At 44.2% G+C, this 13,942-nt stretch overlaps 1 protein-coding gene across 7 annotated transcripts in view; it reads left to right on the top strand.

Annotated features, from left to right (window-relative positions):
* Positions 1-13,942, top strand: part of CELF2 (CUGBP Elav-like family member 2) — a 671,895-nt gene that overhangs the window by 345,383 nt on the left and 312,570 nt on the right. Inside the window, exon 1 of one of the 7 annotated variants that reach the window (XM_070800745.1) lies at positions 8,802-9,036. The exons of 3 other annotated variants lie outside the window; for them this stretch is intronic. In XM_070800745.1, coding sequence (XP_070656846.1) covers positions 8,963-9,036 — 74 coding nt within the window. In that variant the 5' untranslated portion in view covers positions 8,802-8,962. Of the gene's footprint in view, positions 1-8,801; positions 9,037-13,942 lie in introns of those variants that run through there. 3 more of the 7 variants (XM_070800746.1, XM_070800747.1, XM_070800749.1) reach the window with 3 other exon arrangements.

The following is a 13,942-nucleotide window of genomic DNA, read 5'->3' as shown; positions in this document are numbered from 1 at the left end:
GATGAGGCAGTGGTTTTTGGAGGGGATTAAGATCCGTGGCATTTCATTTAACTGACATGGGGAAGAGGGTGTCAGAGGAAGGAACGCGTATGTGAGGTTTCAGGGCTGTAGCCCATTAAGAATTGAAATGAAGTGTCCTGGAGCTGAAACACCTTTCTGATCCCACGGTACTCATCTCCAGAGGTCAGGCTGAGATGGAAGCTAGATGTACATGTAAGAGGGAGAGACTGTGTGTGTGTGTGTGTGTGTGTGTGTCTGAACCTCTACTCCACTCAGAAATGTGCTGGTTAACCCTGATTTCAGATGAGGGACCCTTTGTGCCCAAATGCAGCCTTCTGCTTCATGCAGTGTCATCAGGGGTTGTTCTGTACAGGTATGTTTATCTGATCCAGAGCTTTCTTCTGACTGTAACTTATCCCAGCACATTTTCTTGTATGTCAAGACCATCATAGCTAATGGGGAACAGCATCTGTGGGGGAGGGTGACAGCAGCCCAGAGTGGCATGTGTTACCAGGACAGCTCGGCTGCTCCCTCACCCCCTTCCATGGTGACCCGCCCATGATTGGCTGCCTAGGGTCGTGATGAATCACTGCAGTTTAGGAAGCAGGATATGCCAGTGTGCTCTCGGAGAACAACAAAAACCACAATTTTCCTCCATAATCATTCAGTTCAGCAAACTTTGTTATCATGAACATGAAGAGCATGAGGTTTGAAGTTATCGATAGCTGTGGCTTTTCAAATCCCTGGCTGAGAAGGGATTTGAATCGGTGGAAACTATGTTGAAACTTACGGATGGCATTGCTGGCTCCCAGCTGGTGTGTGAACTGACGCTAAGGGGCACCATGGTACCTGCTGCAGGAAAGAATCAGATGCCTGTCATCCCTCCTGCAAAACTGCCCATCTCAGCAATACAGGTGCTTGCAGGTGTCGTCATCGTCACGCCTTGCTTTCTGAATATCTTGGTCTGGGACCTCAGCTCTTTCGGGTTCTGTGACATGGCTTTCCCATTCATTCAGAGATGACTTAGGAAGCATCTCTGTGAGTGGAAATGCACTGAGCTGGTGATGGACGGTGAGAACTCCTGGTGGTGGCAATTAGGGTTCATTTTGACTTTCTCTTTGGAAACTGACTTGATCAAAAGGGATGGAGCTCTTGTCACCAGCTGCCAGATGCTCAGTGCCCGTCCTGTATAAACTGTACCCTTCTTCCTGCCCTGGGTTAGGGCTGCTGGCCTTAGAAGTATCAGTGAAAACGTTAATACTACAAGGACAAAAGGATTAGGACTGCTGTTCTCTTTTCTTACCCATCTACCAGTTCCAGGTTTGAATAAAGATTGGGAGGTGGGAGTATTGTAATTGGAATTAAGAATAAATCCAAACGTGATTGACTCTGTATCTGATGCTACACTAGGGGATCTCTTTTATTTTATATAATTTAATCCTCCCAGATATCTAAGAGATAATGGTAGTTATGTTATTCCCATTTCAAAGACAAAAAAACTGAGACCAAGAGAGAGACCCATATTCGATTCTGGAGTTGGAAATCCCCTGGAGAAGGGATTGGCTACCCACTTCAGTATTCTTGCCTGGAAAATTCCATGGACAGAGGAGCCTGGCACGCTGCAGTCCATGAGGGTGCAAAGAGTCAGACACAACTGAGTGACTAACATTTTTCACACTAAAAGGGGGAAAGTAATACCCCTAGACACATGACTCATGGTGGAAGGGATTCTAAGTAAGGACTCAGGCAAACTCCTCCGTGGCCAACTTGAAAGTACAACTGTTGGATATTTGACACTTGAAAGTCATATTTTCCTCTGGTGCCACATTTTCACAGTGCACTTCAATTTGTCCATACCTGGAGAAGGCGATGGCACCCCACTCCAGTACTCTTGCCTGGAAAATCCCATGGACAGAGGAGCCTGGTAGGCTGCAGTCCATGGGGTCGCAAAGAGTCAGACACGACTGAACGACTTCACTTTCACTTTCATGCATTGGAGGAGGAGATGGTAACCCACTCCAGTGTTCTTGCCTGGAGAATCCCAGGGATGGGGGAGCCTGGTGAGCTGCTGTCTATGGGGTCGCACAGAGTCGGACATGACTAAAGCAACTTAGCAGTATCATAGCAGGGAAGCTGTACAGTAAGAAAGGGAAAACCATAGCCATTTTTGCTTCTGAGTTCTTAAAACTCCCTTGAGGTCTTTGAATTAAAACACCTATGCCTCACTTTTCTCATGCTTTAATCTGTATAATGGGAACACATGTTGGAAGGAACAGTAGGGCAATCTGAAGCATAATGAAATTAAAATGTGTCTTTTAACCTACATCAGGGACCAAAATCTGTCATACTGTAACCAGAACCAACCAAGCAACAGATACCCTGTGTGACATAATCTCAGCAGTTAGGAAGCTCACAACAGTCTTGAAACAGAGCGGGAACAGTGGGCACAAAGGTATCAAGCCGTGTGTATTGCAGGGGAGGGGGTCTTGAAGGACAGAGGAGGGAGCAGGAGGGAGAAGTTGTCCTTGGAACACCTTGGATTCATCTTTGTTATTAAAACAAAGCCAAACAAAACTCCTTCACTTCATCCCCTTTCTTCCTCAGACCAGAGGGTCATTCACATCGCTCCTCTGCTCTCACTTCACCGTATTCCTATGATACGGTGCAAATGCAGTTGTTAGCCTCCACCAGGGAGTGTTGAGAGACTAACTGATTAGGTCACATAAAGGTTTACACTCATCCGTAGAGATAAGACAAGATAACACATTTCCACTCAGCTTGGGTAGATCACTACACTGCTTTTTCATAAAGGTTTTGGGTAGTTCTTTAAAGAAGAAGAAAAAAGAATTATTTTCCCCTAATGGACTTCATAGGAATTAGCATCACAAGCAAATTTAAAGAAAAAGTCATTTGGGATTTTCAAAAACCTCTATCATAAAGCTAAAAATAGTTAGAGATTTGAACTATATTATAGAGAAAAAATAAATTTCCTGTGCTCAAAACCTTAATGTATTTTCAACCTACATGTCACTTTAATAGATTGGTTATGTAATTGCTGTTGTAATAATTAGGTTAACACATTGTACCTCTCATCTGAGGATCATGGTAGAGTTTGATTTTTTCAGCCATTCATCCCTAGGAGGAAAAGATGGCCAAGCACATGCAAAGATCTAGACGATCGATCAGAAAATTCAGTGACGTGTTCCCAGTGTTAGTCTGCTCTGACAGAATCAGATGCAGAATCCAACAGGTTTGGTTCTTAAGTCTTATCTATTTCACTCCACTTGCAAGTAGCTTTTGTCTTAGAGAGTTGAATCTGCATGCACCGTATCAGATGACTTCTGATCCTTGGAAGGAAAAGCTCTTTGATGGGGAATCCATCATCATGTGGGTAAATGTGCTTTGTTTTACATGCAGTCCAAGCATTTGGTCTCTTTAATCCTTCCTCTTCTTCAAGATGTATTTGTTCAGAAAAAGGAGAGACACTGAGGCCAGTGGGGCTCTCAGACCTCCGGAGAGTCCCTCTCAGTTCCAGATTTTGATTCTTGCCAAGATCAGCTTCAGACTACTCCCCCAATCCCTCCAGGAAAGCTTAAAACTTCCTTTCTCCATTTATCCACCCCCACCTGTTGGCGCTCGCTCTCTGGACCTAATGTTATGCCTACTGCTATATCCACCCAGCTGTCGCCGTTCAGCTGTTGTCTTTTGTCAGACGGTAGTTTCTCTTTTTGAAATTTATAGCACGTGACAGTAAAATGAGAACTTCTGGCCAATTGGGGAAAACATTTGGGGGAGGGGGTGGTTCAAGGGCCGATTGCCAGGGAACTCAAAACCCCATCCTGATAGCTATAAATTTTGTTCCTGCCGCCAGGCTGGCACCAGATAAAGGTACCCGATACAGTCTTGACAAATCTCAGCATCTTTGAGAGGCCGCTGGGACATTCCTTCGGAGGCTGTGTTTTCTGAGTGCCTCCGTGCACACATCACCAGGCCAGCCTTCTTCTCCTCCCCACCCCTTCTCCCGTCTTCTCCTCCCCAGTTTTCAAATCCTGTTTATTCACTCTGCGGGACACGGTCTTACATCCTCCCCCCTCCACCCCATGATGATGTCTGAAGAGAGGGGCACCCCAGAGACAGCTGTTCCTAGCTGAGAACGCAGCCTTGGTCCAGGCAAACTTGACTTCCCCGACAGATGAGCCCCCAAGACTGGTCATTTTGGTGGTCACCTGCCTCCTCAGCGCCGCAGCTGTGGAGGAAGGCTGTCTGGCATTGTCTGGCTTCCGTTGGAGAGAGAAAGCGGGAGAGAGAAAGAGAAAGCTGAGGGGGGAGGGAGAGAAAGAAGGCTGCAGCAAGGATAATGAAGAAAGGAAAAGGGAAATGTAAGGCCGAGAGGGAAGTGATGAGCTGGCTGGGCGTGAGGCCTGCCAGGTCCACAGTGTTAGCATTTCATCCCCTTGGAGTGGAAGCTTCTGGAAACCCTAGAGGGGCACCTCATTTCCAAGTGCGAAGGTATGTACACAAACAACCCATCTTCCGTTGGAGGGTCTCTTCAGATGGGAGGGAAGTTCACCATTATGTCTTCGGCTCTGTGGAAAACAGATTCAGAAAAACACAAGATTGCAAAAAGCCAGTAGCAGCTGCTCTCCAACGGCTGAAAATTCCCGTTAAAAAAAAAATGTAAAATAAGAGTTTGATCACGATGTCATCCTTACTGTAGTGTGATTTTACTGAAGTCCTTTTAGGAATGTGATAAAGTCACTATTCCAGAACTTTTCAAAATGGGGGGTCAGGGGCAGCGGATGATAAGATCATCTTAAAGTTATGACTGGTGATAGAAGTATTTAAGAGGTACCTTTATTATGGAGCTAAGAAAATATACCTTTATAATGTATCACTTAAGGATCTATTTAGGGGTTTTTAAGCACATGGAAAAAGACACAGTTGTTTATTTTTGCAAGTTGCTGATGAAACTGGGGTAAGCCAAAAACAAACACATGGCCATGAAGAAACTTTCCCAGGTACTTAAAATTCATGTGGATTTCACATTTGTTGGCTGGAAAACCCCCAGTGATGGGAATCCCATTCCCCACATCCCTTCTAGGGCCTTTCTTGCTCCAAATGACTCTCAGCACACTGGGCTTTTTTTTAACTGGAACAGCTATGTTAATAAAATTTGACTTTGAAAAGGTGATGGGGAAAGATGTTTTGGATTCTAGTTTGTAATAAAGAGCCAGAAGTGAGGGGAGAAAAACCCTGTCGTGAAGGTGCCTGTTTGAGGAGATGGAATAGGATGCGTACATCTATAGCTGCATGGCCGACCGTCTGCGGCTTTAAAGAGGCTGTGACCCGTGATGTTATAAGTGGGAATAATTAAAACATGGAAATTTGTCGTAAAATACACAGGGATGTCTGCAGGAGAAGAAGATTAGCTGTTGGGTTATAAGCATGTATCACTATCGGGCCCCGGTCTCTTAAGTTACGGTATAAACTTTGTGCAAAAATGTTGGAATGTTTATAGTCAGGGACTCTATCCTGGTGCATTGATGAAGGCGGGTGACAGAAATACAACACTTTGCACCAGAGCAGTGTATACTCCACGTAAAAATGCATTTATTAGCACTGTGTTTCTTTTGAGAGGTTGTGTGTGTGTGTGTGTTTTACTATCAGTGATAATTCAGTGCTCAAACAATGACCATGGGAGAAAACTCAGTTTGAGATGAGGCTTGTGGGGGGCGGCGGGCAGCGAAGGGGGGCAGTGCTGAAACAGCACCGTGCACCCGATTGCCTTGGAAGGCCTCGTATAAAATGAGGTCATTCAGAAACTTTCCCTTGAAGTGCTTCCAATTCTTGAATTGCCTTTTGTTTGGGAAATGAATAGCAAGTTGATTAAAAAAAATAGACAATTAGGGAAGGTAGGGGGATGGGCTTAGGGACCAGCTTAAGGTTTTTCTACAGTGAAGCAAAAATGGTGAGGAAATTGCGTGGTTCCCCACTGCCTGGTCCCCAGGGTGGTCAGCACACAGAGGTGTCAGCCACCAGGTTGGGTCCAGGAGGGGGGGCTCACCATGGCCTCACCCTCTTTCACTGCTGTTGGTAAGAACCTTGGCAATAAAATAGCGTCTCTGAACCCCGTGTGTTTAGCAGCAGCTCAGTCGAGCTTTCTGCAAAATAATTCCAACTACCAAATCATAATACCTGATGGCTCGTTACAGAGTGAAAATTTTAAAAGGAGCTGGCGGGGTGGGGGGCGGGGGGCGGGCGTCGAGTTGTTAGGTTTTTGTTTTTTTTTTTTTTCCTTCTGCCAAAGCAGAGAAATGATAGATTGAAGCTTTTCATCAAGTGGTATTTGTTTGGATGTTTTTGTTTTGTTTTTAAGCTCAAGAGCTTTTGAATTTTTGTATTTTTTGAAAACGGCTAGTGTGGAGGTGCTGTGATCATAGAAACACACCTCTATGGGGTGTATGTACGTGTGTGGACTTTGCTTCTCTCTGGCACCTACATTAGGAGCCTATGCAGTCACTCTCTTATTTACGTATTTGGCATCCCAACTATTTCAGCTCAGCTACATCCAAAGCTTCCCTTCGTTCCCGTTGTCACTGGATTTCATGTACGAGCCAGTCTTCTTTTATATCTGACCCCGGGTTTGCTTCTGACTTCACATGGCCAAAGCAAATGTGCTTTGAAAACTCTGGGACACACTGTAGTTGTTAAATAAGGCAGTAACCTATGCACTCGTGGTTCTTTCCCTATGACCTACTTACATACTTCCTCACCCTCCTTATAGTATGATTAAAAGCTGCTTTGAATCCACTATTGCCTCGAGGGATTGGAGCCTAGAATTTAACAAACTGCTGAGAAGGCTTAAGTCAGTAAGAGGCCTTCCCCTACAGCGTCTCCCAACTAATTCACATGCAATTAAAGAGAAAATAAATATTTCAGAAGTGCACGTGTTAATGAAGCTTTTTCTACCTTCTAGGATGTAGATGTGCATGGAGCTTCATTCCATAGCAGCCTGGAAAATATTTTCCTTTTTGATGAATGCAGTTGTGTTCTGGAGGCCAGTTCTGTTCGTTCGTTCTTCAGATAATTTTATTATAGAGTCAGCTGCTTATCTACATTTGGGAGTTATATAAATCATATCTTCAAAATCAGGAACTGTCGAGGTTTGTCTCATTTATCTGGCTAATTACTTTATCAAGGTTATTGAAAGACCAACAAAATTCTTACAATTTCAAAGACAGTCTGCAGTAGCAAGGGTAGGGAGAAAATGTAACTTATTAGGAAAAGTTGGGGCATTTGGGTATAAGAATTCATTTTACTGCATCTGTTTTTCAGTTCTTTATGAATCTAGACCTGGTTCCACAGAAAGGCAATATTTTAAGAGGAAGGTTGGTCCTAGCCCTCCACCTATATTCGAATGATCTCAGTCAAAAGCCAAGTACATTGCTCAGCTGAAGAAGAAAATCAAGTCAATTAAGTATGTATGGACCTGAGTACACCAGGCCTATTATTCCAAATTGCTCAAGGCAGGATTTTCAATTGATGTGTGGATTTCATACTGGTATATAAATATCCATATTCCTTCATAAGCTCTAAAGATTATCCTATCTCATTATAACATAAGAAATTGGTGAGAAAAACAATTTTTTTCTCCATATAATGGTGTCAGAGACACTTAAAGCCACGTGATACAATGCCACGTGACCTGTTTAACCCTCTGCTGCCTGACTACACCCCTAGGTGTGAAACATCATTTCAAAATAAAATTCAAAGTGATTACCAAAAGAGACAAGCTATGAAACTTCTAGTATGCAATTTATGAGGTTACTTTAGAATGTGAAACAGGCTACAAATAAGTTTTACAGGCTTCTGACCTTGTGAAAATTTCAGTTTCATCTAAAAAACGCAGCAACAAAACAGTCACGAGGCCGCCAAATTAGAACATCACTTTATACTTATCTTTTAAAAATGTTCACAAATCACTTGGGAAAATTGAACTCCCTTTTTGTCTTCCTGAGAGTTCTGTCCTGTTTCCCAATTCCTATTAGTAAATTGGTCACAGATCTTAAAAGAGTATTTAAGCTTCATGGCCATTACAGACCCAACACTCATGAAGCCACTCTTGGTTTTTAATCACTGTGTTAAATACTTGGAAATGCCCAATTCGTGATGTATCGTTTTAAAAGAAAAGGTGATTTATCATTCTTAGTTTCAGTCCCGTATACGTCTCAATGTTTTCAAGATGATACAGAAGGAAGTATAATCGTGCAGGGATTCGTGCATCTTTCTCCTTGAAGCACTGAAAAGTCCCCAAATGTCAACTTGAGCCGTTTCTCTGATATTTACTTTGGCTCAACCGAGTGCTATTTCAGTTATTGTGGTGAGTTCATACACGGGCGAGCGCAGCCCACCGACGAGCATTTAAACTAACCCCGGTGATGATTCGTCTCTCGTGGCTTCCGTTGGGGAGTTCGGGTGCGCTCGTGGCGTGCACGGGGCTTGGGCAATACGGTGGCATTCAACCCACGACAAGCGGTCATTCGGGCCTCCTGCCAGGCGCCTGGAAACGGGACCGGACACAGCCAGCGCGCGGGGCGGGTGTGCAAGTCTGGACGCCAAGGACCGCAGGCCGGGCGGCGATCTGTCCAGGGGGCGGTCCCGCCGCGCCCTCCTCCCCCCGGGGGCCGGGCGCGCGGGCCCGCAGGGGTTAAGCGGCTGCGCGGCGGGCGCGGCGCTCCGCCCCCGCTCGCCGCACCTGGCGCTCGGCGGCCCGCGGCCCGGGCGCTGGGTGTCGGCGGGGATTGGCGGAGAACGGCGTGGAGAGAATGTGACAAGTGCCGGCTCGGGCGGCCGCCGCGGGGAGGCCGCGCGCACCTGTCCCTGCCCGTCTGCGCCGCCCGCCGCCGCTCGGCCGCGCGCACCGCCGCCCCCCGCGCCCGAGCGCAGAGCGCGCGCCGCGAACATGACTTCTGCCTTCAAGCTGGATTTCCTCCCGGACATGATGGTCGAGGGCCGCCTGCTAGTTCCCGACAGAATGTGAGTGTGGCCGCCCGGCCGCCTCCGGGACGCTGGTCCGGAGCTCCGCGGAGGGAGAGGGCGGGCGGCGGCGCTCCTGCGCCCTGGGGACGCGGGGGGCGGCTCCGGTTCGGCCGCGCCCTGGGGTTCGGAGCCGGCGCTGGATGCGGGGAGAGGTGGGAGCGCGTCCGGAGGAGCGGCGGAGCCCGGGGTGGGGCGGAGAGCGGGGACCAGAGAGCCGGACTCGGGAACCCGGGGTCTGGGCGTGGGGTCCGGCCCGCGGGGATCGGCGAGCGGGGCGCGGCGTCCCAGGGTGGGGTGGGCGCGTGCACGCTCGTGTCATTTGAAATTCGGGGCTGCTGGAGCTCTCGTGGCCCGTTTACAGATCTCTTCTTGCTACATTGTCCGCTCCTCTTGTCTTACCCTTTGCAAAAATCCTTTTCCTGGGGGGGGGGGGCGGCGGGGGGAGGAAAAAAGGAGGAGGAGGAGATAATTACAAAACATTAAAATAGCCAGGTGTACTCTGCAGAAATTAGACATAATTTTTACGTAATCACGGTGGTTTGTCTGATATGCAGCCTGTAATTTAATAATTAATGTGATTGTGGTTGTTTTACACGTCGTCAAACTAGAGTAGAGTTTATTGGGAGAAGTCGAGAGCTGGGATTCCTTAAGAAAGGAAAGTATGCCTCAGTTTTCTCGGGGCTCATTAGTCTTGATAGGAAAGTTACTCTTATCAGCTGGGGCACTCTGGAGGCAATAGGATCTGCTTGTATTTCAGGCATGTTTGAAAAGATAGCCTCGAAGGTTGCCAGGAGTGGGGATGAAAGGTCTGTGTCCATTTCAGGCTTGGAATATACACAGTTGTCTCTTATCAGGCAAGAAATGTGATAGTGAATCTAAGCTACAATTAATCGAGCGAAAAAGGGACTGCTCTCCTTGGTAAGAGTACGTATAAAATGTTTCCTATTGTACGCACCCCTAGATAACATTCATATTCTTTCTGGCACTTTGCTGTATCCGTTGCAATTTTCAGGCCATTCCGAGCTTTATGATCCATTTCCCTGGCAACTAACTTTCCCCTACGGTGCTAGATTCTTTTTCTAGGATGTTAAATGTTATGAGCTGAGAGATTCTTGAGAAGCTCCGCAGTGGCCAATTATTTGAGCCCCTAGGATTTAGGAGGAAAAAAAAAGGTGAGGAGAGGGATGAAAATCTGTTAAATGTGAATTGTCCTTCTTGTCGATATTAAGAATGTTAACTTGCTTTTACACGTGGTCAAGTTCATTGTCCAACTAAGATAATCAGATAATGTAAATTAAAATATTGAATTTCCCTTTGGCAGTTTTCTCTGTGAAGTTAATCTTGATTAGTACCGTTCCCATGATATTTGTTTTGAGAGATCGCTGGCTTCTCCCCCTCCCCCCACAAAAAATAGCTACCTTTATAGGCATTCAACACAAGTTTGCATAGTTAGCTAATTTGAAAGTTCTGTGTGTTTTCTCCTCTGCTCCTTAGCGTGTCAGGGCCGAACCAAAGATTTTCTTGGTCATGATTGTGCAATTGATGGTCACCTGCTAAGAATACTCTCTGAGTGCAAAGTGTTAATGGCCTCTGAAAGATGCTCTCTCTTTTCAGTTAAATTATTAATTATGAAAATTTAATTTATCATTTTCATTTAGTGGATGAATGTGACTGGCGCAAACTACTCTGAATAAAGCATTTTTGTCTTAAGGATGGAGTCAGCTCTGAAGATCCTACTATAACTTCAACCCATTTCTCTTTGTGTGTTAGTTATTCCATGTGTTAGATTATTGAGTTAAACTCAAGTTGTTTTCAAAATCTTTTTCAACTCTAGCTTAATTAAAGCTTAAAAAAAAAGAAAAAATAGAGGATTTGTGAATAATGTTATTGTTTCTAAAATATTGATTTTATGTCTCCTTAGCCCTAAGAGTACTGTAGCATGTTTTCCTTAAGAGTTTGTAATTAATTCACATTAGAGTCAGTCTTTGGGGAATAGGGATGCGTGGGAAGGAATATGACAAGTTGAAAATGCTTGAAATTCACCTCCACGTGTATCTTATTGCCACATTCAGACAGTTGAGAGGGTAGTGGTGCGGGTTTATTGTTTTCTGGACCCGTTGTCTTTTATGGTCTGTTGACATTTGGACTTAAAATGCCATGAGCTAGATATTGGCCTGTTCCTAAAAAGAACTTATATAAAACACAGGGCTTTTCTGGTGTTGATTTTTCTAAATCTGTGCCACATATTTTCAATGGCGTTCTCCCACAAGAATCTATTAGATAAGTTTGCAAGATGTAATATGTTTGAGTCCTCAAGGCAGATGAACAGATAGCTTTTGAGGTAGATGATTATGCTTGATGGCCCCGTGAGCCATCAGGCGTTTAAAGAGCCGGATTGTTTAAGGCTCTGTAGTGGGTATAGAATTGTTGTGACTTGGGCTTCAAAGTCCTGGGGTTTTCAGTGTTCGACATCAAGACTGTACATGGAAATAGATCTTTAAATGATCTTAACTATCAAACTTTTGTTGTTCTTGTGTGACTGTAGAATGTCATTTGCAACAGAGCATAATGAAAACAACACCAGAACTGATATTGTAAATCCTTTTTTAAACTGGGGCAGTTGGTTTTGGATTATAGTTGGAGATGGGGATTTTTTCTTTGTTTCACCTTTTGACTGATCATATGTATGCATCAGGTTTTTTTTTTTTTTAATGTGTTTGAATTTTTAAACAAATTTTAAACAAAATCTAAGAGATGCTATCTTGGAACTGAGAAATCAGAAGTGGAAAAATCTATGAGCGCACCTTTTAAGTATTAGTTCAGATTTGTGATGTTAAGAGTAAGATGCTGAGGAGAAACCACCAGTAAATTAAAATGAAATCTTCCTCCCCCACACATTTGGTGAGTAACTTTATTGACAAAGAAAAAAAGTTACCCTGAGTCAACTTGGTGCATTAACCTTTTTTTTTGTGGAGTGCTCCCAAGTCAGGATAACCTTAAAGATGTCTATATGGATCTAATTAAACTGGAAGGCAGTTCTAGGGACATCATTGTGAAAGCTGTTAAACCAGACCTCATTGTTCTGTAGATAAGGAAACCATTAGAGGAGCAGTGGGACCAGTCCAAGAAGGCAGTGTTATTACTGCTTCCCTCTCCCCACTGAAAGGACAAACACAGGAGTCATTCATTGAATGCCTGCTGTGTACCAGGACACTGTACTTAGGCTTTCATGGTCGCTGTAAGGGTGATGGCTGTTGCACCCATTTCACAGATGATGTTTGAATAGACTACATTCTTGTGCATGCTGTACAGGCAGTAAATGGTGAAGCTGTGGTTCACTTGTGTGTGTATATGTATATATGTGTGTGTGTATATTATATAAATGCATGTTTATGAGTTGATACAGAGAGAAGAGAGGACAGAATTTTTGTTGGGAATGGTGGAGAATTATAGGAGATACATGCCTATCATTTAGGATTGACTCTCTAATTTGATTCAAATTAGTGAATTGATCACACTTGTTTGATTTAAATTCACAGTTATTCCATGAGCTCATGAACTAAAGAAAATACATTTTAATTTAAAACTTTTCTTTTTCTTTACCAGATCCCAGCAAGATAAAAGTCAAAAGCCTTGAGTTTTTGGGTTTTTTTTTTTCAGATGGCATTTAAAGTTTTTTGGAAAATGCCATTACCAATAATAATAAAATACAGTGCTGAGATTTGTCACCCAATTCCTTGATAGACATAAGAGGAAATTAAAACATGAAGACGCTAAAATAAGGATGGTGTGTATGGTACTTTAAGGAAATTTTTAAACAAGTATTTTCAGGTGGGATTTCTGAGTGCCTATCTCAGTATCAACTGCTTTCTGAAACCGAAAATTCCTCCCATGTTGGCATTTAGAACACTAATGTTATCTTTGATCTGGGTTAGAGGTATTATTTTAACTGAGTGTTGCTGTTTAATTGTAATTTGCTGGATTGAGATTACTCTGGCATCTGTTGATGAGATGTGGTCAGCTGGGAGGAATAAGAACCTTGCAAGATAAGATGAAAAGAAGATAAGATTTTCAGATATGAACCCAGTGATTAAGATTTCATAGCCTCATTAAGAATTTTTCCATCCCAGCGGCCCCTCCCCCCCAACACTATCATAATAGCATATTTGCCTTTTGATAAAGAACAGCAGTCTCCTTCCCTTTTTAACATAAATCCTCAGATTTTTCATTCCTCCTTACTCCTTTCTTGTAGCTTTGTTTCTTACAAGTTCAGCCCCCCCTCTCTTGTCATTGAGGCTTTTATATTAAGTCATGTATGATGGGGGTCTGATGTCACTGTAGTAAATGGTAGACGGACCTCGCAGTTGTCAATACTATCAGAATCTCTTACCTGATTTGCATTTCACTGGGAAACCTCGGGATTTTCAGTACGTGGCAGGCAGCCCAGTGAGAAATCAGTAAGTCACTGATGTCTTTTTCACTTCCCATGCTGAACCTCCAAACTTAAAAAATCTTTATTTCCCATTTAGAGTATTAATACCGGAAGTTTTTTTTTTTTTTCTTTCAGAGGAGGCTTCGGCTTTTGCTTTGGGCTGGCAGATTAGGCCGTCATGAAGAGTTAGCTATTTCTCAGTGTCATATTTGTTCTACAAAACTGCAGAAGAGAGGCTTTGTAAAGTCCAAATGATTTCCAGCTCATACAGTTCAGTCGCTCAGTCGTGTCCGACTCTTTGCGACCCCATGAATCGCAGCACGCCAGGCCTCCCTGTCCATCACCAGCTCCCGGAGTTCACTCAGACTCACGTCCATCGAGTCAGTGATGCCGTCCAGCCATCTCATCCTCTGTCGTCCCCTTCTCCTCCAGCTCATCAGCCCCTCCCTGTTCTCGTGCCCTTCTGTGTGT

The sequence above is a fragment of the Bos indicus genome, chromosome 13 (assembly GCF_029378745.1).
Source record: "Bos indicus isolate NIAB-ARS_2022 breed Sahiwal x Tharparkar chromosome 13, NIAB-ARS_B.indTharparkar_mat_pri_1.0, whole genome shotgun sequence".
NCBI classification, from domain to species: Eukaryota; Metazoa; Chordata; class Mammalia; order Artiodactyla; family Bovidae; genus Bos; species Bos indicus.
Note: the sequence above shows the minus strand (reverse complement) of the source record. Positions and strands in the feature narration are given on the sequence as shown.